Source organism: Syngnathoides biaculeatus, chromosome 4 (genome assembly GCF_019802595.1).
Source record: "Syngnathoides biaculeatus isolate LvHL_M chromosome 4, ASM1980259v1, whole genome shotgun sequence".
Lineage (NCBI taxonomy): Eukaryota > Metazoa > Chordata > Actinopteri > Syngnathiformes > Syngnathidae > Syngnathoides > Syngnathoides biaculeatus.
In genome coordinates, this window is record NC_084643.1 from 29671987 (window position 1) to 29693899 (window position 21913).

At 42.3% G+C, this 21913-nt stretch overlaps 1 protein-coding gene and 1 long non-coding RNA gene across 4 annotated transcripts in view; one reads left to right on the top strand and one right to left on the bottom strand.

Annotated features, from left to right (window-relative positions):
* Positions 1 to 21913, bottom strand: part of adgrv1 (adhesion G protein-coupled receptor V1) — a 104345-nt gene that overhangs the window by 66305 nt on the left and 16127 nt on the right. For 2 of the 3 annotated variants that reach the window (XM_061817220.1, XM_061817223.1), the window contains exons 4-34: positions 21275 to 21370; positions 20952 to 21053; positions 20752 to 20865; positions 20407 to 20637; positions 19037 to 19374; positions 18691 to 18961; positions 17393 to 17719; positions 16355 to 16531; positions 16011 to 16234; positions 14820 to 14946; positions 14561 to 14746; positions 13756 to 13936; positions 13220 to 13383; positions 13023 to 13146; positions 12673 to 12933; positions 11056 to 11182; positions 10081 to 10304; positions 9247 to 9963; positions 7013 to 7386; positions 5664 to 5843; positions 5150 to 5330; positions 4871 to 5064; positions 4658 to 4787; positions 4253 to 4333; positions 3828 to 3967; positions 2232 to 2931; positions 1556 to 1771; positions 1259 to 1474; positions 928 to 1172; positions 662 to 843; positions 87 to 585 (exon numbers count right to left, since the gene is read on the bottom strand). In XM_061817220.1, coding sequence (XP_061673204.1) covers positions 87 to 585; positions 662 to 843; positions 928 to 1172; positions 1259 to 1474; positions 1556 to 1771; positions 2232 to 2931; positions 3828 to 3967; positions 4253 to 4333; positions 4658 to 4787; positions 4871 to 5064; positions 5150 to 5330; positions 5664 to 5843; positions 7013 to 7386; positions 9247 to 9963; positions 10081 to 10304; positions 11056 to 11182; positions 12673 to 12933; positions 13023 to 13146; positions 13220 to 13383; positions 13756 to 13936; positions 14561 to 14746; positions 14820 to 14946; positions 16011 to 16234; positions 16355 to 16531; positions 17393 to 17719; positions 18691 to 18961; positions 19037 to 19374; positions 20407 to 20637; positions 20752 to 20865; positions 20952 to 21053; positions 21275 to 21370 — 7329 coding nt within the window. The remainder of the gene's footprint in view (positions 1 to 86; positions 586 to 661; positions 844 to 927; positions 1173 to 1258; positions 1475 to 1555; positions 1772 to 2231; positions 2932 to 3827; positions 3968 to 4252; positions 4334 to 4657; positions 4788 to 4870; positions 5065 to 5149; positions 5331 to 5663; positions 5844 to 7012; positions 7387 to 9246; positions 9964 to 10080; positions 10305 to 11055; positions 11183 to 12672; positions 12934 to 13022; positions 13147 to 13219; positions 13384 to 13755; positions 13937 to 14560; positions 14747 to 14819; positions 14947 to 16010; positions 16235 to 16354; positions 16532 to 17392; positions 17720 to 18690; positions 18962 to 19036; positions 19375 to 20406; positions 20638 to 20751; positions 20866 to 20951; positions 21054 to 21274; positions 21371 to 21913) is intronic. The other variant, XM_061817222.1, reaches the window with a different exon arrangement.
* Positions 1669 to 6599, top strand: LOC133499324 (uncharacterized). The gene is made up of 4 exons (XR_009794619.1): positions 1669 to 1807; positions 2775 to 2964; positions 3778 to 3933; positions 6034 to 6599. It is a non-coding gene; the product is annotated as an uncharacterized LOC133499324 (long non-coding RNA).

A 21913-nucleotide genomic window follows, 5' to 3' on the forward strand; every position in this document is an offset into this window, starting at 1 on the left:
AAATGACATAAAGCATTACATGTGTAACACAAATTCAAAACAATGGGAAAGAAAACAAATCAGAGTAATACTACGGTGCTCAATACCTTTAAAATCTGTATAGCAAAGCTTTCATCCATTTCAGGGAACTTATCTGTCAAAATGAGCACAGTGAGGTTTGCTTCCCCTGAGCCATCCTCCATAAAGGCACTTTTGGCCATCTCAGGGATGTAGTCGGTCCCTGCGGAGGCTTGGCTGCTGAACAGGTCAGCAGCTGCAGTCACATTTTTCACATAAGTCATGATCTGAGACTTTGTTTCAAGTTTATCAGCCCCCGAAGTCACCCAAGTGCAGGGTGGCGGGATTGTGCTTGAGGATAGGGAGAAGGCTTGGCAAGCACGTTCTCTCAGGCACCCAGCAGCACAGGCAGACAAGGGATCCTTCTGACCGGTGATGTTAAGTGAACCTTGAGGGGACGTGGATGGAAGCCCTGGTTTTGGGATGTCGTAGAAGGTCAGCAAGTTTTGGCCCTCAGCCTGAGCTAAACCGACTGGGTCGATATCCGATGTGCTGTACAGGATTTGGAGGCGGCCAAACTGCCCGTCTCTGAAATGTAAGCAATGTGATGATGAAGATGACAAGAAATGGACCAAATATGTCATGTCTCAATGATAACAACTACCTTCTGTGGACAGTAATATTGGCTCCCAAGACTCCTTCTAGTGGCTCCTGGATCCGGTAAACAGACTGTCCAAAGTACACTGTCCCATGTGGATTGTCGTTAGCAGGCACTTTGATGTTAACAGATTTATCTGTTCCGAGGTTCCCACCATTACTAGCGCTGGTGAGTTCTATCTTTATAATCTAGCAAAGAAATAATATGTGTTAAGGATCGAGGAGAGGTACACGTAAAAGACCTATGAGTACACTTTTTTCGGGGGGTTTTACCTCAGTGATTTCAGGAACGTCATCCCCTAAGACCTCCACTTGGAGAGTCTTTGTGATTTCTCCGGGAGCAAAGGTCACCTCTCCCGATGCAGGTCTGATGTCCCCCACTGCAAGCTGACCATTAACAGTGGCCTTCCATTGGACTACCACTGTCCCAATAGTACCAGCATTACGAACTATTGGCAGGGCAACTGGAATAGAGTTGGATACTGGTTCCTCTATGGTGACTGGAGCAGCATGGAAGACTGCCATGACAAAATATTGTTAGAGCCTTGATGTGGGCATGGATGTAATCATTTAAAACGCAGTGGCGGAATTGAGCCAAACTAACCAAAGGCACCAAAAGGGTCATCAGAAGGCAATATGGTGATGGTGGCACGTGTGAGCTCTCCCAGCAGCGCTCCTCCAGTTGTTTGATTGATCAACTCGACAACAACGGTCTCCTCCAGTTCCGGGAGCACATCATTGATGACATAAATGGGTACGGATTTGCTGGATTCCCCTTCAAGAAGAACAACATCAGAGGAGGCCACGCTGTAGTCTTCACCTGAAGGAAACACAATGTAACTCTTGGTGAAGGATGGTGACTACAGATGGTAATTGCTCATATCTCCGCTCAGAAACTTACTGACTCTGGCGGTCAAAGGCACGGCTCTGAACTTGACAGATACGTCTGCAAATATCCCGCCTACACGTGTGACATTTATGATCGGTCCGACATAGTCTTCAGCCACGCTGACAGCAGAAGCTGACAGCTGAAGGACGCCAAAGGCATCATCACTAGCCTCCACTACCACCTGGGCTACAATTTCTATCCTGGGGCCAAGAGAGGGGGAGTTGGAAACTGGAAAGGAGTAATACGCAAATGTTAAATCAGTAGGTAGGTGCACCAACGCAATTGATAAGATATTATACAAGAGATGTGCTACAATGCAGCAGAAATCATTAGGTGTGCCTTGCCTAATTTCAGTTTTGTGTCCAACTAAAAAGGCCGAGATTTCACTCTAAATACTAGGTACATTTGAGTAAATTGATATGAGATTATTATTACTTCACTCCATTTACATTTCGTGACATAATTGTTTTGTGGTCTGCAGTGGGAAGAAAAAAAGTGTCTCAGCTCAATAACTTTTGGGAAACTTGGCCAGAAGCTGTACCAAAAACATTTCTGACACTGGTTATTACACTATTTCAACTGTATTCAATGCACTTGTTAGGGTTGAACAATATCCTGATACCTCGCCGTCAAAACTGAAGCAACACCTTGTATTTTCAGTACTGGTACTTCTACGTGTGTCGCTTACTGGGCCTCTCCTGGTCTCCTTTGACAAGCTGAACGCTGATCAACTGTACAAACACAGACTCATCTCTCTCTGGATCCTCATCATCCAACACACTGACAGTGATGTTTGCTTCACTTTGATTGGCCAAGAAAACAACTGAATCTAAAATTGGAACGAAGTCCTGCCCTTCAGTGGCTCGGCCCACCCCGGGTGTCCTGTAAGGTGCAGGATCTGCTTCTTTTAGTGTCTTGAATGTGACTCGCACCTTGGCAAATGGGAAGAAAATGACACAAGTTTGAAAAAAAAAAAACAAAAAAAAAACAATGTTGTAAAAGTGTGACAAAACATTACACACCTGTCCCATGTGGCCTTTCTGTCGCAGTATGCTGAGGGTAACAGCTGAGTCACCTTCAGGCAGACGAACAGGCCTTGTGGTGTTAGGGAAAACAAAGACACCATATGGGTGGTCACTGGCGAGCACAGTTAGTGTTGCAGAAGTTTTGACACCCAGACGTCCATTAGACACATGAACCAAAGACACGGTAAAATTCCTGTCCAATTCAGGGACCTCGTCCTGGGCCACAGTGATGATGATGGGCACTGATGTCTGAGCAACACCAAAAGAGATGTTTCCAGACTGGTTTAAGAGTTCCCCTTCTGAGCTAGGATCAGCTTCCCACTTCACAGTCACAATGGAGAGATCGCCAAAGGACCGATTCACCTGGGAGAGGGAATCAAGGCATTGCAAAATGAGGTACATACCGTACAATTCTTTACAACCTCTGGCCTTTAATGCTTTTCCTATTCTAAACCTAAGCCTATGCTTTAAGACACGTAGATGTGTGCTGAACCTTAGAAATTGATGAAGTAAAACTCCAAGACAAACTTGTTAGTTGACGCAATACATGTATTTTCTTTCTGACCATGAAACTTTGATTGGTTCCGATAAGTTTTAAAGGCATTTACAGCAACAAGCTGTTACAGTGGTCCAAAAGTGTTTTATCCTTCTGGTTGCAACACGTAACAAGGAAGGTTCCTACTAAAAAACTGTCGAATTTACAATCTAACCCTATTATCCAGTGACACCTGATACACCGCAAAACAACACATGTACACACATAGTTTGTTCCAATTATTTGTTTCTTCTTCATCTCATTACACAGCCACGTCCACCCATTTTCCAAGCCACTTATCCTCACAAGGAGCATGGGAGTGCTGCTTAATTTATTTTAACACACGAAAAAACATAATACACAACTCGTTGGGATGAACAAAAACTTTTTTTCTGATTCCTGCAACTGCATATTGATTATGAGATATTGGGCATTTCATGTGCCACAATGGCATTGGGGAAAACAAACTAAGCATGCCCAAAACAATGAAAGCATCCAATCAGACAACAACAACACCACTGAATCAGCTAACACGTAAAGAAAATTAAGAGCTACCTTAACCCCTTACTTTTCCCAAAGCCACTAGGAGGCAATATTGTATTTGCTTGGGGTCTTGAAATATCTCATTCTGTACTGTAACTCTCAAATGATTTCTTTCTTTCAATCTCTCACAGGATTCAGAATTCCTGGGAGAATTAATATTTATGAAAAGCTAGCCACAGACCTGTAGAACCACAGAGCTTTGTCCATCCTCAGGTTCTGTCCCGTTCACAGACAGGAAGGCAGGGCTGAATTCAAAGACCCCGTGGGCATCATCAGAAGCTGCGATGGTAACTGTGATGCGGGAGGCAGCTCCCAAGCTGGCTACACACACAAACAGACACACACATACACAGAGCCACATGGTAAGAAAATATTTTTGAGCAAATCTAGAAAATGCACTCTGTAAATCAGTTCACTCAAGAGCCGTTTAAACAGTGCTTCTAAAACTTTCTAACTTTGTAAAATCTGCTTTATTGATTGGTACGGATGTTTTGGTGTGGTTGTTCAAACATAACATTTAACATTGTTAGGGTGGTGTCAGAAATAATTTGACTTTGAGACATTTCTTCCACAATAAACGGACGATTTCGGGAGGTGGACACTTACCATGGTGGAGAAAGGATGAGGGCAAGAAATCAGAGTCACTTTCCCCACTACCACTTTCCTCAACATGCAGAAAAGGATCCACTGGTGGATCACAAATCAGGATCACACATGAGGAGGAAGGAAGTTCACACCAGGAAATCAGATCAGGAGATCCAATACCAAAAAGACAAAGGAGGGAGGTTTGATAGGTAGAAATCTGACAGGCGGTTCACAAGACAAGATAAACCAAAACACTGCAAGGGTTCTACCAATTGCCTCATATGTTTAGGATAAAGGAGGATTCAGCTTTACATTTTTGTATAATTTGGAATTCATGCTGGTAATGTGGCAAATTCTTGCAGAAACCCAACAGAGGAGAGGTAAACCAAAAACCACAACAAGTTGAGAACTGCTTTGTTTTATCACCTCTTCCATCAGTATTGTAGAGCTCCACTCTAAAGTCCTTGTCCAGCTCGGGAACAGGATTGTCAATAATGGTGACCGTAATGAACTTTAACCTTTCTCCCGGGAGAAAGTCCAGCATACCCTCTGATTCCTGACGATAAAATACATAAACACAATCCGATATAACATGCAATTATGCACATTCGATGAATTAAACTGAGAGGGAAAGTTGACCTCGTAGTCTTCCGGGCTGGATGCTGTGAAGGGGGTCGTCCTGTATCCCACCATGACCCTCCCCAGAAGGCCTTGGGCCCTGGCCACCGGCAGTCGGACTTGTCCGTCTTCCTCTTGGACAACGATGTGCGCGGGTTCCAAAGCAGGGGCGATCAATCCCTCGCCTGGAAGATGAGCTTGGAACTGCAGCAGGCCTGGCAGCAAAAAGATAACCTTGAATTGTGCTACAAAGTGTCACAACTCAGGATAAAGCTGTATTTCACATGTGTAGGTGAATACCATAGGGATGGTCACTCGCCATGACAGTGACTGTGTTAGCAGAACGACTGGGGTCAACGCTAGCGCCGCTGGTAGGAGTTGAGCCGAGTTTCCCATCACTGGATCCCGCTAACACCAGTGTGACTTGAAAGGTCTCTGCCAACTCAGGGAGGTTGTCATCCAACACCACGAGGTTCAGTACCTAAAGGAAATGTGCACAACAGTCTACATTTGAATACTGATTCTGTCTCAGCAATTAGTACGGAACAGTTCAGTATTCGGCCTAAATGAGACAACTATTCGACCAACTCAAAAGTTACAATACAACTAAAGTGCACCCCATTAGTGGTACTATGACGATGATTACCCTGTCAATGAAAAGTAGTTTTATTCCTGGCAATAATGCTCTTGTATTGACTCATTGCATGCAAATAAGCATGCTGGTAACAGCTACTGAGCGGCACACTTGTTTTCACCCACATGAGCAATCACCCCGTTAAGAGGCTTTTACAACTGGTGAGTCATTGTCACACACCTCCGAGCGCTGCCCACTCATGAAAAGTACAGCTCCGGTGGCATTGAGAAAATCCTCATGTGCGGGCATTTCACTGTTCACGCCATTCACTTGGATCACAGAATAATTGACATAGACGTGGTCCAGAGAGCCTCGCATCCGCTCAATAACACAGGAAACTGTTGAACCCTCCTCAGTGGTCTATAAAACAAGCAGAAGGAATAGAAATGCGAGTTAAGTTGAAATAAACTAGCAAAGAAATAAACTGAAACTAATTTATCTGTACATCAGTAAATTGCAGCTGCTTGGCCAAAATCAGCAGCATTCCTGAACCCATTCCAACACATTAATAATGTGATCCTCTTGTTTCTAATGGAATTTCGTCCCTCAGCCCTGCCACCTGTTGCACCGATGACTGTGAGGAACCATACGCAGCTCTCCAGTTCCATTATTGGGAATCCCGATCCAGTTCTACAGGAATGCTCCTGACACACACACCTGCAGCGGCCACGCCATCTGCCGCTCCACCTGATCTCGATGCAACCAATCGAACTAAAAAGGGAGCGTGTTGCCTGCATGTAGCCGCGCATGAAGACTCATGAAATATGCAGCACGACAGGCGCTCACAAAAAAAAAAAGGGATTCTGTTACATGTGTCTGTGTGTATGGTTTCTTTGTAGAAACAGCTGAGTGATGACCGTGACATGCCTCTACAATTGTAAGCGTATTTACAATATTAATGTTTCGTTTTACACCTTACATGTTTACATACGCCAAAGGTTGTACAGTGGACCATCCAAAGTTGAACACAATCCGTTTTGTGACAGTTAAAGTGTTCAAAAATGAAAAGAAAAGCTTTTCTCTCAGATTTTAAAAACTGTAATTTTAAGTTAACTTCCAGCACTTTGAAGATGTCTCACTTATATGTAATGGAGTAAAATGATTGGTAAAAGTGTGCCATTGGTTGGCAAATTTATGGACTTTTTTTAAAATAGTCAATAGTCATTATGGTTTTAGCTACATGCGGTCTACTGTCCATTAGGATCTGTTGATGTTTTTTTCTATGTCATAGTGAGCTCCATGTAAGGTTTTATCGTTGTTATTGTCATACTTTCTCTTCTGGTGCACAATTTTCTGAGAAAAAAAATGAGGCAAAGAATCCTGGTATGAAGACAACTTTACTTGGAAAGACCATAGTATGTTGTTATTGTATGAATTGGAGGGTCATTTAGAACATGACGATGCCGATAACCGATTATGTAATGAGCAGAGTGTTTGATGACCAATGTGTTTCTTTCATTAGCCTCACTAATTTGTTAGCTTCTCACCAAAAAGCTTGTATGACGTTAAGATAAACCGAGGCCACTTACGTCAGGTATGCAGCCACCCGTGAACCCAAAAAGCCCGTTGGCATTGTCGCTCTTCATGACGCGTATCACGGCCGTGGGCCGGGGAAAGGGCAGGCGGGCGCCGCCATTTACGGCCACCAGCTGCAGGTAGAACACTTCCTCCCCCTCCTCTTCATCATCATCCTTGACTTCCACCACAAAGGACTTCTGGCTCTCCTGCGGCTTATATCGGAGGTAACCTGAGACGCTGCGCAGGTCCGTTTTTGCAGGTTGGCTGTGAAGCTCACGTATGTGGCTACGGTTAAGTCTGGTATGGTACAAGCGGACATCTTGAAGGAGTCCTGTGTACCGCTGTTGACCTAATGGATCTGATCCAATGAACGTAGAAGCAGGACCTAAAGTAGACAACAGAGTGTGAAATAACCTATTTAAAAAACTGTACAAATAACCCCTCAACAGAATGTAATTCATTTGCTGATTTTTATGTGCGGTGTTGTTGTGCTTTTCTGGTCTAACCAGGAAACCTCTTCTTGACCTTACGCCAGTTTTTGGTTAAGTTCTAATGAAAGGCCCCAGTAGAATAAAGAATAAGTGCGGTAAACCTGCAACAGTGGATAAGTACAAAGCCCTGATGCAAAACAATCCAGCTACAGGTTAAGGAACCACTGGAAGACAATGACAACTGGCACAACTGATTATCATGCACATATTGATTATGATTGAAGTTAACTAAAGAGCAATTTGGGAAGTTTCCTCCTCCTGAGAACCTTCAGTCCAGGGCGGGCTACCACTATTGTCTCCAGTAATTAGAGGGAGAAGGAATAAAAGAAGATGCTGACCGATTTCTTTGAGCGGTAACAATATCCAACTGGGCTCACTCAAGCGTTGGAGAGACTCAGTAGTTATGAACACTGAAGGATAGAACGAGAGGTGGGTGGTGTGTGTGTGTGTGTGTGTGTGTGTGTGTGTGTGTGTGTGTGTGTGTGTGTGCCTGCGTTTTTAAGGAAGGACAGACTTTTTTGCATTTCGCCATGTAATTCAGAGATTATACACTCGTGACAACAAAACGAGCTTTTCTGCCTCTGTCACTGACCATGGTGCTGAAAATGCAGTCTGAACATAAAAAATGTTTGATTCTATTATCCATCCAGGCATCCATTCGTTTTCTATAACTCTTGTCCTCATTAGGGTCAGCCATCCCAGTTGAGCTCACCCTGGGCGAGAGGCGTGGCACACCCTGGACTGGCGGCCAATCAACCGCAGGGGTTCCTGACTCAAATGGTAGCAAAACAAGAGTATTTGGAATTATCAATCCAACTTCTATGACACTTATTTTTTTAATGATCACGGCAGGGGCTCAAGCCTATTCCAATTGGAGCATCATCAACAAAAGAAAATTAAAAAAAAAATGTAAACCGGTGGCGCGGTGGAGCAGCTGGTAAAGCGTTGGCCTCCCAGTTCTGAGGTCCAGGGATCAATCCCGGACCCGCCTGTGTGGAGTCTGCATGTTCTCCCCGTGCCTGCGTGGGTTTTCTCTGGGCACTTCGGTCTCCTCCCACATCCCAAAGACATGCAACATTAACTGGATACTCTAAAATGCCCCTAGGTGTGAGTGTGGTGTTATAGGCTGCAGCACTCCCCACAACCCTTGTGAGGATAAGCGGTTAAGAAAATGGATGGATGGATGGAAAGGTAAAACACTACCGTTAGAAAAATATATAATTTTATGTATATAAAATGTACTCTATATTAAATTAAAAAAATAAAAATAAATGAAATTATATTTAATAGTTAATTTAATTTACTTTAAGACAAGAGACTGCTCCTGTTGCTCTCTCTGTTATTGTATTATCATTTTTCCTGTAAGACAAAGCAAGATGTCTGCATTTTTTTTTGGGGGGGGGCACTTGCATGAAGCAGATGATAAATACCTTTTCGTCTTTGCTGGAGAAAAAAATTGACAGGCACTTATATCGGCATCCCTCCTGGTTATGTTTGAAGACTCTTCTTGCATGGATTTTTTGTATTAAACTGCACCTCTTATTATTCTTACTGTGCATGTCCTGTCTCTTATTTACTAAAGGTTTGACATTTTCAACCTAAACAACGACCATCGCCCTAATTGAACTTATAGACTGTAAAATGTTTAGCAGGTTTTCTTATTGACCGTAGAAATGTTAACTCTATCAGCAATATATTGAGTTCAGAATGTATTATTTTGCATCATAAATGTGTTATAATCAAGAGTATCTCACCATTAGTAATGCCTTCTCCTTTAATGCTCTTCAGGCCTCCAGGAATGGGGTTCCCATCCAGGAAAAACTGAATAATTCCATCATCCACAGAAATGATCAAATGGAGCCATGTGTTATCTTCCACAAATTTGGCACTAGTGGCCTGCGCTACTTGGGTATTATTCGATCCTGTCACAGTGTAGTAAAACTTCACCGTGATATGAGACTCATTGGTGTGGACTTTCATGCCATAATACAAGGTAGCATTTGTGATTCCTTTGGAGACAATGAAGCCATCAGTGTCCACTCTGGGAACCAGCCAAGCAGCGAATGTAAAGTTGCCCGGCAAAGGAGGCGAATCTTCAGGTGAGATGGTCCCGTAGGCTCCGTGACGTCCAGAGAAAAAAAGTGTGTCTGTTGCAGAGTGGTGTCTTCTGGCACGAGGCCTGAGCTCGACCGTGTCCGGGAAGGACGCAAGAAGAAGCAGGTCATCCATAAGCGGAAGACCGTCTGGGAAGTGGCCGGATACGATCTCCCAGGCAACCCGCACGTCACCAAAAGTACCCTGCTGTCGGAGGATGGTAAAGGAAGTGACGTCCGCCATATCCTCCTCTGACAGTACATCCTCTGCTACTTCTTGGTCCAGATCACGGTCGGCGATGGCAAACACACCATACGGGTCGTCATTGAAGGGAATGACAACCGAGGCACTCAGAGACGTCAAAGCAAGTCGGCCATCTATAAAGATGACAAAACACGTTAGATGGAATTAACGTTTGTAAAATACACTATCTCATATTTAAGGTTGGACAGTGTACACCATGATCCACTTTTTTTTTTTTTTTTTTAACTCACCAGAAATATTAACCAGTCTGAGGACAAAGAACTCATTGAATTCTGGAAGCTTATCAGAGATGGCCTCCAGGATAATTGCTTTGGAATCTTCTCCAGTGGTGAAAGTGAGTGAGCTAGAGGTGACGGTAAATTCTTGACTTTGCAACAATGGAGTGACGGAGTCATTGGCGTAGAGCTGCCAGAAGATTGTTATGTTTCCAAAACGACCTCGCGCTCGCAAGACACTGAGGAGAAAACAGCAACAGATAACACTGGTCAACAATCTATTTATTGTTGAAGATTTGTTATCTTATTTAGGAATATTTTAATGTGCTGAATCCAAATATAGCAATGGTTTTGCTCAATCATGTTACATACATTTATTTTCCCTTTTGATGTTCACATACACGGGAAGGTGGCCCCCTGAAGTATTATCAGTTTGTTATTCAATTTACAGGAAGCAAAATTTGGAACGGCGGATAAATAAGCTGTTAAGAATGTGTCATATAAAACAAGATAAATTTGGATCCAGTAAAATTGCCCTAAAAAAACCCCTCCAATTAAAAAAAAAAAAGGAACTCAATGTTATGAGGCCTTTACATAACAGGTCCTTCATTGACAGGTGCCAATGAACGTGCTAAAATATAGGAATGAAGTTCACATTATGTCAAAAAAAGACAAGTATACATCCATTTATTTCGTATAATGGTTCCCCACCCCTGTTTGCCTGATGCATATTGCGCCTTGGGATTTTGGCCATTTTTTTTCCTGCATTTTCACATATTGCTAAATTTTCTCACCATTTGTAATCACATCAATGACTCTGACATATATCTTATTATTTTTGATGAGACGGGGAAAGTACACTAGTACACCACACTTTCATCATATACAACTGATGTACATGGTGAAATTAAAGATTTTATTTTTCAGTGTGGTGACACAGGGGAAAACCATCAAAATTATTTTTGGGGATATTATTCAAAGACTTTTTACTCAAAGTTATTGCTTTTCCCCTCTTCAACCGTCTTTTCTGTTGGCTCCAGTGAGAAAATGCCACTGGCGTCATCATTGGCCTCAATGACCACAGTAGCCATGTCTGCTCCATACACCACCGCATCCCCTGTGGACACAGATATAATTGAATCACCCCTCTTTACATTTTAATATTTAACAAACAATACAGACATCGGAGAAGGACTGCTTTCACTGCCACTGCCTTCCTAACATGTTCTCACTTTGCGACAGTAAGATACATACAGTACAAACTACAGTGACTGATATTTATCAGAAGCAGCCAGTGAGTAATGCTCACAGTCACATGCTTCAGGTTGCCGGACGACGGTACACATTAAAGTAGGAATTTTCTCATGATTAAAGTGACGGGCTAAAGGGAGTCAAGGTCGCTGCATGAATTTGATTGAGGTCTAACATGAGAAATATCGACCTCTTCAGCAAAACACCGTACTCAACAACTTCCCATTCTGCTTTGAACTGGTAAACAGTGAGAGGCCAACTGAGTTGCTGGTCTTTGTGACTTAGGCTATTTGGAGTCTGGTAATTAAGGTGCTGTTGGGGCCCTGGCAGTCTTTCAATGCTGCCCCTGACACACAATACCGAGATTAGGAGAGCACTTGGTGTTAGTCAAGACAGCTCCGTCGGCCTCCGCCTGGGCACTAATATGAAGCTGTCAATAACACAATTAAGGGCTCGGTATATCATAAAGATGAGTGTGGGGAAATTGACTATTTTTCTGTAAACTGGTCCGGTTATTTTTGTTTAGTTTTTTTTGAAAGGTATTATACATCAAATCAGTTTGGTGTATCTGTCCACAAAGTAGAAAGTGATATTGTTCTATTTTACCAAATGGTCGACCGCACCTTTAAGAACTGAGTCTCCTGAATATTGTATTTGCAGCTGTATCACACACTTAAATCGTTAAAAAATCATCCATTGTGATTTCTGGATTTGTCTTTTTAGATTATCTCTCTCTCACAGTGGACATGCACCTGCGATTAAAATTTCAGATCCCTCCATGATTTCCAAGTGGGAGAACTTGCAATATAGCAGGGTGTTCAAATACTTATTTTCTTCACTGTACATGGCTACACCTGTCCCTCACCTCAAATAAATGCCTCATTTTGCCCCTATGAAAACAAAACAACATGTGGCTCTACTATGATACTATCATTTGTCAATGTAGACAATGTAAATACAATTTCCAATGTTGATTCATTCATTCTGATCAGTTAAAAAAAAGTGATTTTCATGATACTGGAAATCATTGTTATCCTACTCATCCCACTGATAATATTTGTACCACATCTAAATTAAGTTTTCCATATATTTCTGGTAATACATAGTTCCATATGTTTTCATTATTTTATTAAGATGTATAAATAATTGAGAGCAGTTAAATTGCATGATTAATTAAATTATTGTTTATATTTTAATTTTTTTAATCACATAATTAAAAAACTGAAACAATACAAAATTAATTAAAATTTGTTTTTTTTTTTACTTCCTAGTAAATAAATGGGTAATATTCTCTACAGTCGAATAAATAAAGACCTCCATGCTCAGTAAATAGAGTAGAATATGCAGAATACTCACCGGTGGCATTATACAAGTGAATGAAGAAGCGCTCATCGGTCTCTGGTATGTTGTCGTCTTCTATGGCCACAGAGATGTTTTGCATCCATTCCCCTATGCCGTACACCAACAATGTGTCATTACTGAGGGGAGTGAGGTCACCAGGTGACGCATCACCATATTCCACACGATACGCCACTGTGTCCACGCCGTCCGGTTGACCCGCCCGCACAACACTGAAAATGGCCACGTCGCCCTCCTGAAGCCTCCTGACGATAGGTTCTTCAAGATGTATGGAGAAGGATATGGAAAATGTATGCGTGTATGAACAGCATCCAAAGCAGCAAATCCTTTCAGAGCAAATCGCTTACCAGAAAAATAAATGGGGTCATCATTTTTACTGATCTGAAAATTGGCTGACACTCTGCTTCCCAGCCTCGCTCCTCCACTCGTGTTCACCAGAGTGACTATGAAATTCTCCAGACCTTCAGGTATCTAAGACCAAATCATACAGATGTGTGTGTTTTTGACATACATGCCAAATAAATTTGATTCTGCTTCAGTGTACCTCATCTGGTAAGGAGAGGAGAATTAGGTTTTTCAAGGAGTCCCCCTCCTTGAACGTGATGTTTCCCTGGACAGGGCTAACATCTTCAGATGAAGCTGGCTCTAGGATCCATGAAACAGACACTTCCCCGAAGAGCCCCCTGCTCCTCTGCACGAAGTAGGTCGCTATGAGTCAGAATATGTAGAGAGGTGCTCTGTTTAGACAATGGACACTTCCACAACACAGCACATGTTGGCCTATTAAAAGATGATTCATGCTCTTCAATTGCATATCAGTTCATTAAGCAGCTAGTCAATTTTTTGTTGGGCTTTTATCAACCATTTTTGTTTTATTTAACAAAAAGACTGATGGGACATTGGCAGCACAGCACATTCACTGGAGCCTGGTCCCCGATATGAATAGAAAATAATATAAAAACCTTTACAAGGACAACATTTGGATGGATTCATTTCGTTATCACAGACAGCTCCCACAAATTTTGGCCCATTACAAGTAATTTCAGTGAGGTTTGAGTATAATGTGCTACTCCGATCTACCTTGGAATGTTTCGTTTCCTTTGCTTTCACTGATGGGCAGTGCTGTTCCCGAATCCCTGAATTCTATGACTCCAAAGGGGTCGTCATTCCTGCGCACTGTGACGTTGACCTCCGTGTGGCTTCCGAGGCGACTGGGAGGAGTGCTGTGGCTGCTGAGTACAATGGAGAAAGTCTCATCCATCTGAAACAAACAAACAAAGACCATTTAACACATTCATGAAAAGCTATTTTCAAAGCAGAGTTCTTTACATAATGCATAGTTTTAGAGCATCTTTACTGATTCCTTACGACCCACAAAATATTACGTTCTGAGACAATAAACACCAAACCGACCAAAATAAAGATTAGTAGTCACTCTTCTTTCACTAACAAAAAACATTTGTTTATAGCTTTTTCTGGTCATTAGTAATCAGCAGCAGAACTGCAGATTCACCTCCTAATCTTTATCTTTCACTTAAAAGCGGTGCTGATCTCAAATCCAAAGTCACATAATACTGGTTGAATTCCAGTTGCTGAACATACAGTAAACATTTATGGCAGTGAATGAGTTCATATATAAAATAAAAAACCATTGAGACAGCAGGATTCAAATGCAGATGATAAAATTATCAAATGTCTACATGTCAATAATTTACTGGATGTTCATATGTTGATCGAACAATGTGTTTTTACCAACTATGTATGTGCAGTTTCCTTCTCAAAATTAGCAGTGCCACAAACTGAGAGGAAATTGAGGGCAGCAAGAAAATAGATCTCTGATTGATTGTTGCGCCTGCTATATGCAAAAAGTTGTGAACATTCTTACCTCTGGCACACCATCACGCTTGGCCACCAGGGCCACCACCACGTCCCTCTCGCCTGGTTTAAACTCCAAGATGCCAGTTGCACCATAGAATTCGGTGTTGCCGGTAGGCACGACAGCATATCGCAGCAGCTGTTTCAGCAGCTGTCCCTGGGCTCTGACCACATGGAGCTCTACGGCCTCACCCTCCTGTAAAGGACGCATTACACCAGATGACGGAAAATACTGCATTTTCAAACATTGGCCTGTTCCTTTGGCTTACATTGATCAACCATGGACCTCTGGAGGATGGAGAGAACTCAAAGACTCCCCCGGGGTTGTCGTTCTCCATGATGACAATCTCTCTGGTGGTAAAGCCAGCTTTCAGGATTTGATTTTCAACATTACTCCTGGGACAAAAAGATAAATACAATTTAATTTTAAGATCATGACGTGTTATCCTACCCTTATGTGGTGCAGCAGAAACACAAAACATTGTCTTCAATATTTTTTTTGTAGATCTGATACAATGGTTTTCTTTGAAAAATAAACAAGCTTTTCGTAATCATTTCAAGAAAAAAAACGACTGAGAACTGCCGCTCTACTTTTTGACACAGGTGTCATTGACGATTATAATACAACAGGGGGGAAAAAGGAAGTCCACAAAACTGCAAGTCATCAAAGGGAAAGTGAACATATTATTTTAGACCATCAGTAAATAAGCAACACTTCAAATAACAGTCCCTTTGTGACATAAATGAAATCCGACACTTTTGTTGGTTGCAGTGCTGTGTGTGTGTACATGTGGCTGCATGTGTGTGTGAGAAAACTAGAGTGAAGTAGGCCTCACTTATGAAGGCTAATCTACAGAGAAGACAGCATGACGCACTCCAAATAATCATTCACAAACACAGTCACAACGTGCATACAAACGCAAGCATCTCCAAAGGGCAAACAATCAAGCCCGTTTAAGATGGAGTGAATCACATAAAGAGGATTCTCTGTTTACTTCCCAACTACTAATTTCTCTTGGATTCCCCGTTTTCACACCATCAGAAAATCCCTAATGCCACTCATCCCCAAGTTATCCAGAGACGCCAGAAATCCTGAAGTAGCCCCTTCTCCGGAAAACAAAGTCCCGATTCACGCTGGACAAAAGGGGTTCACTCCAGTCTCCACTTACCCAAAGTACACTATAAAGCGTGTAGTCTCCACCCTGCAGAGATAAGGCGGGAGGGGAGAGTGCTGCGGTTCTCATCAGAACATCACAGAACACAGCATGATACCCCAAAATCCTCTCTTTCAGGATCACATTCACATTACCTAATTAAACTTCATTTGTCGTAGCATAACACATGAAAAGAAACTTAAAATGCCTCAGTGGTGCACAACAACAACAACGACAACAAAATCCCACTGCATGTATCAATATAGGGAATTTGAAACTTCATTGATAATTTGAAAATTTCCCTACCTATCTAGGGTAAGCAGCAAGGTCTCATTGACTTCTGGTGTATTGTCAGCAATGATTGTAAGGTTTATGAAGGCCTCGCTCTGCCCGGACATGAAGACAACAGAGCCGTTGAGAGGTTCCAGATCATTCCATGTTATGTCCTCACGGTTGATTCCGATTGGCTTGAGACTCCAGAACACAACAGCTTGACCGTCTGTGCCGTCACGCCGTAGCGGAAGGCTCACCTGCACCAAACGTTATGACAATAAACTGCTGTACTTTATCGCTGGAATTCCGACAGAACTCTGAAACTAGAGCCTTTATTCCTCTATTTTGACAGTTCATATCTGAGAGTCGAATCTTACCATGCTGCTGTTGCTGCTCTCTGGTTCATGAACCGCAACTGTGCTGTTACTTGTGAAACCAATTTCTCCATTGGCAATATCAGGAGTGACTGTCAGGGTGAGGTTGACATGGCCCCCAAACCTTGGACTTTTTGAAGGAATCATGGGAGTGATGTCAACAAGGTCCAGGGCATTCAACTTGTTCAAAAACAAAGAAGAAAATATGAAATCACATAAAGTCATATGATATGGTGGTATGGTGGAGCAACTGGTTAGCATCTGCCTCACAGTATTGAGGTTCAAATCCCAGCCCTGGTCAATCAACAGCAGGGCACGTGCATTTAAAAAAAAAAAAAACAAAAAAAAAAACATATACACGCACACAATCACATCAATGGACAATTCAGCCCTGGAAACAAAAATAGGGCTAAAATGAAGGGAGACAAGCATACAGTATTTTGATGAACTTAACAGTTGTTTGGACATGGGCCACGATTGCACAAAAACATTAAATGGCAGACATAAAACTTGAAATCGGTCCGCTGCAAAATGACACAAATGGAGTTTGCCCACTCTAGTCCTGAGTCCTCTTTAGCGAAACTAACATGCATGATTTTAGAATGCCAAAGGAAGCCGGAATAGAAGGAGAAAACTAGCACAAACGGGAGCAGAAGATGCATAGTCCGCACAAGACGTTGAGACTGGAAACCTGAACCTCAGAAATAACCACTACGCCATGGTTCTGGCCTCATAGTAAATTAAATTGCATAAAAATCTAGAAACCGATATGAAGGCAGGCACAGTATGTAATATTAATTCAAATATGATGGAATGTGCGCTGCTACTTCCTGATTATTTTTGGTCAGACAAACTCTTTTGAAGTTTTTACAAAGGAAAAAAGGACGGATTTAAGGTTAGATTGAATGGGTGGGATGTTTCCATGACAACAGCCCAGATGTGAGTGCCACTCTCGTACTCAAAAGAAACACTCAAAATTCCGATTGGCTCTGATTTAAGCATGCACAAGAGGACAAGCTCAGGACATTTTTTCCAAGTTACCTGAATGAAGAAATGAGCTCCATTCTGCAGAAAAGCATCATTCCTGATAGGCAGTACGACGAGAGCCGTGCGTTCACGAGAGAAGACAACATTCACAGTTCTGCTAACATTTAGAACCTGGTCTCGTGCCAGTTCTGGATCTATGGGTCCTGCTGGAATATAGAGGGCTGTGAGACTCATTGAGACTTTGCCCAGCATGCCACCGTCCCGCAGGAAGTTGAGTTTTAGAAAACGGCCTTCAGGTTGACTTTGGATGCTTTGCTCTTTTTCAGGGTTGAAGCGAAATATGCCATAGACGTCGTCACTGTCTTGGATGTAAAACAGCATCTAAGATCAGAGTGTACAAAATAAATAAGTGTATCTTTACTTGTCATCAAAAACTAATATGGCATATTTGAGACACTAGTTCAAAGAGGATGACGTCTGAACATGGGGGCCACCAGGGCGCAATTAACATATTTCATTGTGTCATGTTTTCCTGTGCCTAAAATTCAGTCCCTGGTCCCAATGTGTATGGTGAGGTGAGGACGAGGAGAGAAGGATTCGAAGCTTCAAAGTGTTATAAAAAGAAATAAAAAGATGTTTGAGCTAACTTTAGTGATGCATCCTCTTTAATTAACTCAACTGGAGTCGTGATGACGACTTTAATTAGGGCCTTTTCTCTCCCTGAATCCCACATGCATGTTTCTTTGGTTGGTCTGTACACAATAATTGATTTATGGTTTGGTAAAATTCACGTTTATGATCATTTTATACTGTTAATCAAGGACAAAATGGAAAAAAATGTGCACTAGTTACATCATGTGGTGGTTTTAGCACACAATGGGTGTAGCCATTGTGCACAGGTGGCAAACAGATGCTGCACCCTCACAACTTGAAGTGATGTTGTGTGTTCAATTTGACTAAATAGTTCTTTAGAATCTCATCAAATTACTTCAACACAAACGAGAAGGCTGAGATCGGACCACCAATTTGACATAATGGATGATAAAGATGGAAGCCATAAAAGCCTGTCCCCATTTCACCATGCATGCTTTCAAAACATACAGAAAACATCACACATTTAGTGTGCCAGCTGCTCCTGCTTTTTATCAACTCAGCTACATTAATGGGAACCCCACAGAGCAAAGTGGTTAGTTTTCAAAATTTATCAAGTACACTCTCACTCACTAGATCATATTTTGTAACAAACACCCACACACAACACAATGAAAACCAACTGCACTAAATCTGGAGAGTATTCCTCTCCAAAAAACGTCATCTTTTATCACAATCGTACGACTCTTTTTTTAACTGACCTCCATTGGTTCGTCCACTTCAGCATCCCCAGTCACAGAATCCGGCAGCAGCCTTAGAACGAAAGCTTCTGCCTCTTCGGGTAGATCGTCAGTTAGGATATTTATTGGAATCACAGCGGTTACCTGGCCAGGGGCAAAGGTCACCACGCCAGCCTCAGGTGCCAAGTCATCAGATACTGGTGTGAGGACATTTGAGTTTCGACTAATGGACCAGTTGGCAGACACTTCTCCATAGCTACCTCCATTTCTAACAATAACGATGCCCTCAAATCTGCAGGCACAACAACAGAAATGTGTTACAATACTCTGTTAGTTTTTACTCGTATCTGACATTCAGGTTTTCCACCTCTGTGTCAGGTCCTCGTCGATGCTGATTGGTTGAATGAATGTACTGCTGCTGATTGACAGGACACCATGTGGCTTATCATTCGGCTCGATGGTCACAAGCACAGTCGAGGGTGAAACGAGCACCACGTCTCCTTTAAGGCTTGCCTCCAGCAGGACCACTTGGAAAGACTCTGCGATTTCTGGCTCTTCATCATCCGTGATGTTAAAAAATAAGCTTGTCTTGTAGACAAATGGAGGGAAGGTGACAGTCCTGACCGGCTGCAGGTTGATGAAGTCCTCATCAGCTGTGGCGCTGACCGGACCTTTGCCACTGACAAGCATATAGTCCACAGAAACCTGGAGACAGTTGGTGACAAATGTTTCTTGTTGTGGGAATATTTTCTCTGCTACTCTAATATACACTGTAAAATACCAAACGTCTGAGTTACTGTGATTGGGAAGATGTGAAAAACTCGTGGGGACATAGGGTTAGGGTTATAAAAAAGGGTATTTGTACTTAGCTCTGATGTTTTTTTTCCCCCCATCATGGAACATTTGAAAGATCACCATAAGTGCAAAATGTCAGAAAAAAAGTTTCAAGTGATGGAATTGGAAGTGTTAGAGGAAAAGGTAAACAAAGATATTACTTACTATAAACACTAATAGTCACAGAAATGTCCATCACTGATAATTTGGCAGAAGCCAGAACGTGCATAAAAGCTGTTTTGTTTGATTTAACTCATCAGTGTGTGGAAATTGAATGCATCTGTCCAACCTGCGTAACATTGTGTTTCAAATTTGGGAGAGCACACTCAAAGAACTGCTTTCATAGAGGATTCCACTAATTGTCACAATGCACAAAAGTTAGAGAGGAAATCCAGATTCAAAAGAAGTTTTGTCACAGGTGAGATGGGATGACTCCTTCTTGTGACTGACTCAAAAGCTACAAAATTGCATTGTTGGATCAATGTATTTTTTTGGGCTTGTTTTTGTCACAAACAACCCATGGAAGAACAATCTCCTCTCTTATTGGTTGCAAGACTGTACACATAAAGTAGTTTGGTTTCCGGACTAGTGAGAGAAACATCTAAAATAAGCACATGGAGCGAATAGGGTTTTAAGAATAACCACACGGATGCTACAACTGTGTTCACTTTTGTCTAGCTACAGTTACATCACCATTATGCAGCCAAGAAACAACCCCAAGTAGTGCATTAGCCATTTTGTTCAGTTCGATATTTTTGTCAGCAATTTGCCAGTGTGTGTAGCCAAACAGATGGGTCATTCAACTAACAAACAAATTAATTTGATGAAAATACACCTAAAGAGTGCAAGTGTTGAAAACGTGCTTATTGTTGTTAATACGGAAACCAGAGGGACCAAAAGTACCTCAGTGTCAACAGAACCGACAAGAGGCCCATCCTCACTCAGCCGACCACGTGTCACATTCAGGGCGATGACCCCAGCAGACTCTGGAACTGCTATGATCGAGTGTGAGAACCTCAGTGGGCTGTCATTACGTCGGATCCTCAGCTGAATGCTGCTGCCGTTAGGCCTGAGGAGAGCTCCACCTCCGATGCCCGTGAGCCTGACTGAAAACACTTCATCATTTTCTGGAATCTGGTCCACAGGAAGGAAGAAAAATTGTCCATTAAGGACTTTTGCAACCATTCCACCAATGAGGTAATATGTAGTTATAAATACAGAAATTAATTGTTTCCTTTTGCTTGGTACCTGATCATCACGGATGAGGATGCTGAAGTGAATGACAGAATGTCCAACAGGAATTGTGATATTGCCACTGTCTGGAGCGAGGTCCTCAAAGGCAGGATTGGGCCCCCCAGAGACCTGAAGCAAAATATTAACAAAGTTTAGATTACATAAATTCTTTTTGAAAACATAACATGGGATGACAATCTGCAATATTCTCTCACCTCAAAATTCACAGTCACCGTTCCATATGTCCCCTTTTCCCTGATTAGAGTGAGAGGCACGAACTCGTTTCCTCCTCTTGGTTCGTCAACTATGACCTCGGTCTGTGATGGGAGAGACAGACACGACAAGCATGATTAAATCTCACGTCTCTATTTGTACATGAGCTTGTTCAAATGGGTTCAAATCAGTATGATAATTATGAGCGCAAGTAAAGGGAATAGCTCTTTATAAAATGAGTTACCTGGCACATTTCCTAGTTCATCCTCACTTCATTGCAAGGAACACACAGATCACATTAATTGACGATGTTGGATTTTCTTACTGCGTTAAAGGCGACGATTCCAAAGGCGTTATCATTGGACAGGATTGTTATGGTGGCTTTGTTGGGTGTTCCCAGAGTCACGCCGTTGGAGGAGCTCTGGAGAGTGAAAGCAATTCATAATAGTTAAACTAGGTCACCACACCTCCTCCATCAGCCCTGATGCCCACACCCTTATTCCCTTGACTTTGTTATTGTTCCACCACTACTGAGACACCATGGTGAGAGGGCACAAAGACAGGAAGTACTGGTCTCAGCTCACTTGATTTGTCACTCGGTGGGATGCCTCGTCACTCTCGAGGGCCATGGTTCGGCACTAAGACCTCTAAGACCTGACAATCTCAAAGTCTCCTGTGTGGCTCTTAGTAAATGAAAAACCTTTGTAGTTTTTCTGAATGGAATTCCCAGATAAAAAGAAGACACTTAACAGTATTTTGCACCTTTGAGATAACCAATGTTTTCATTCCCATCTGCAGGTGTTTTTTTCCCCCCCACAACCACGATGTCTGGGCGAAGTGTGTGGTTGAGCGATGCATGACACACAACAGCGTACTTAGGGTGCACTGCCTTCAAGACTCTTTTCACGAAGGGCTTTTCCCAGTTTTAACAGAGCTTTGTTGTTACTGCTGCAGTCTTGTAGTG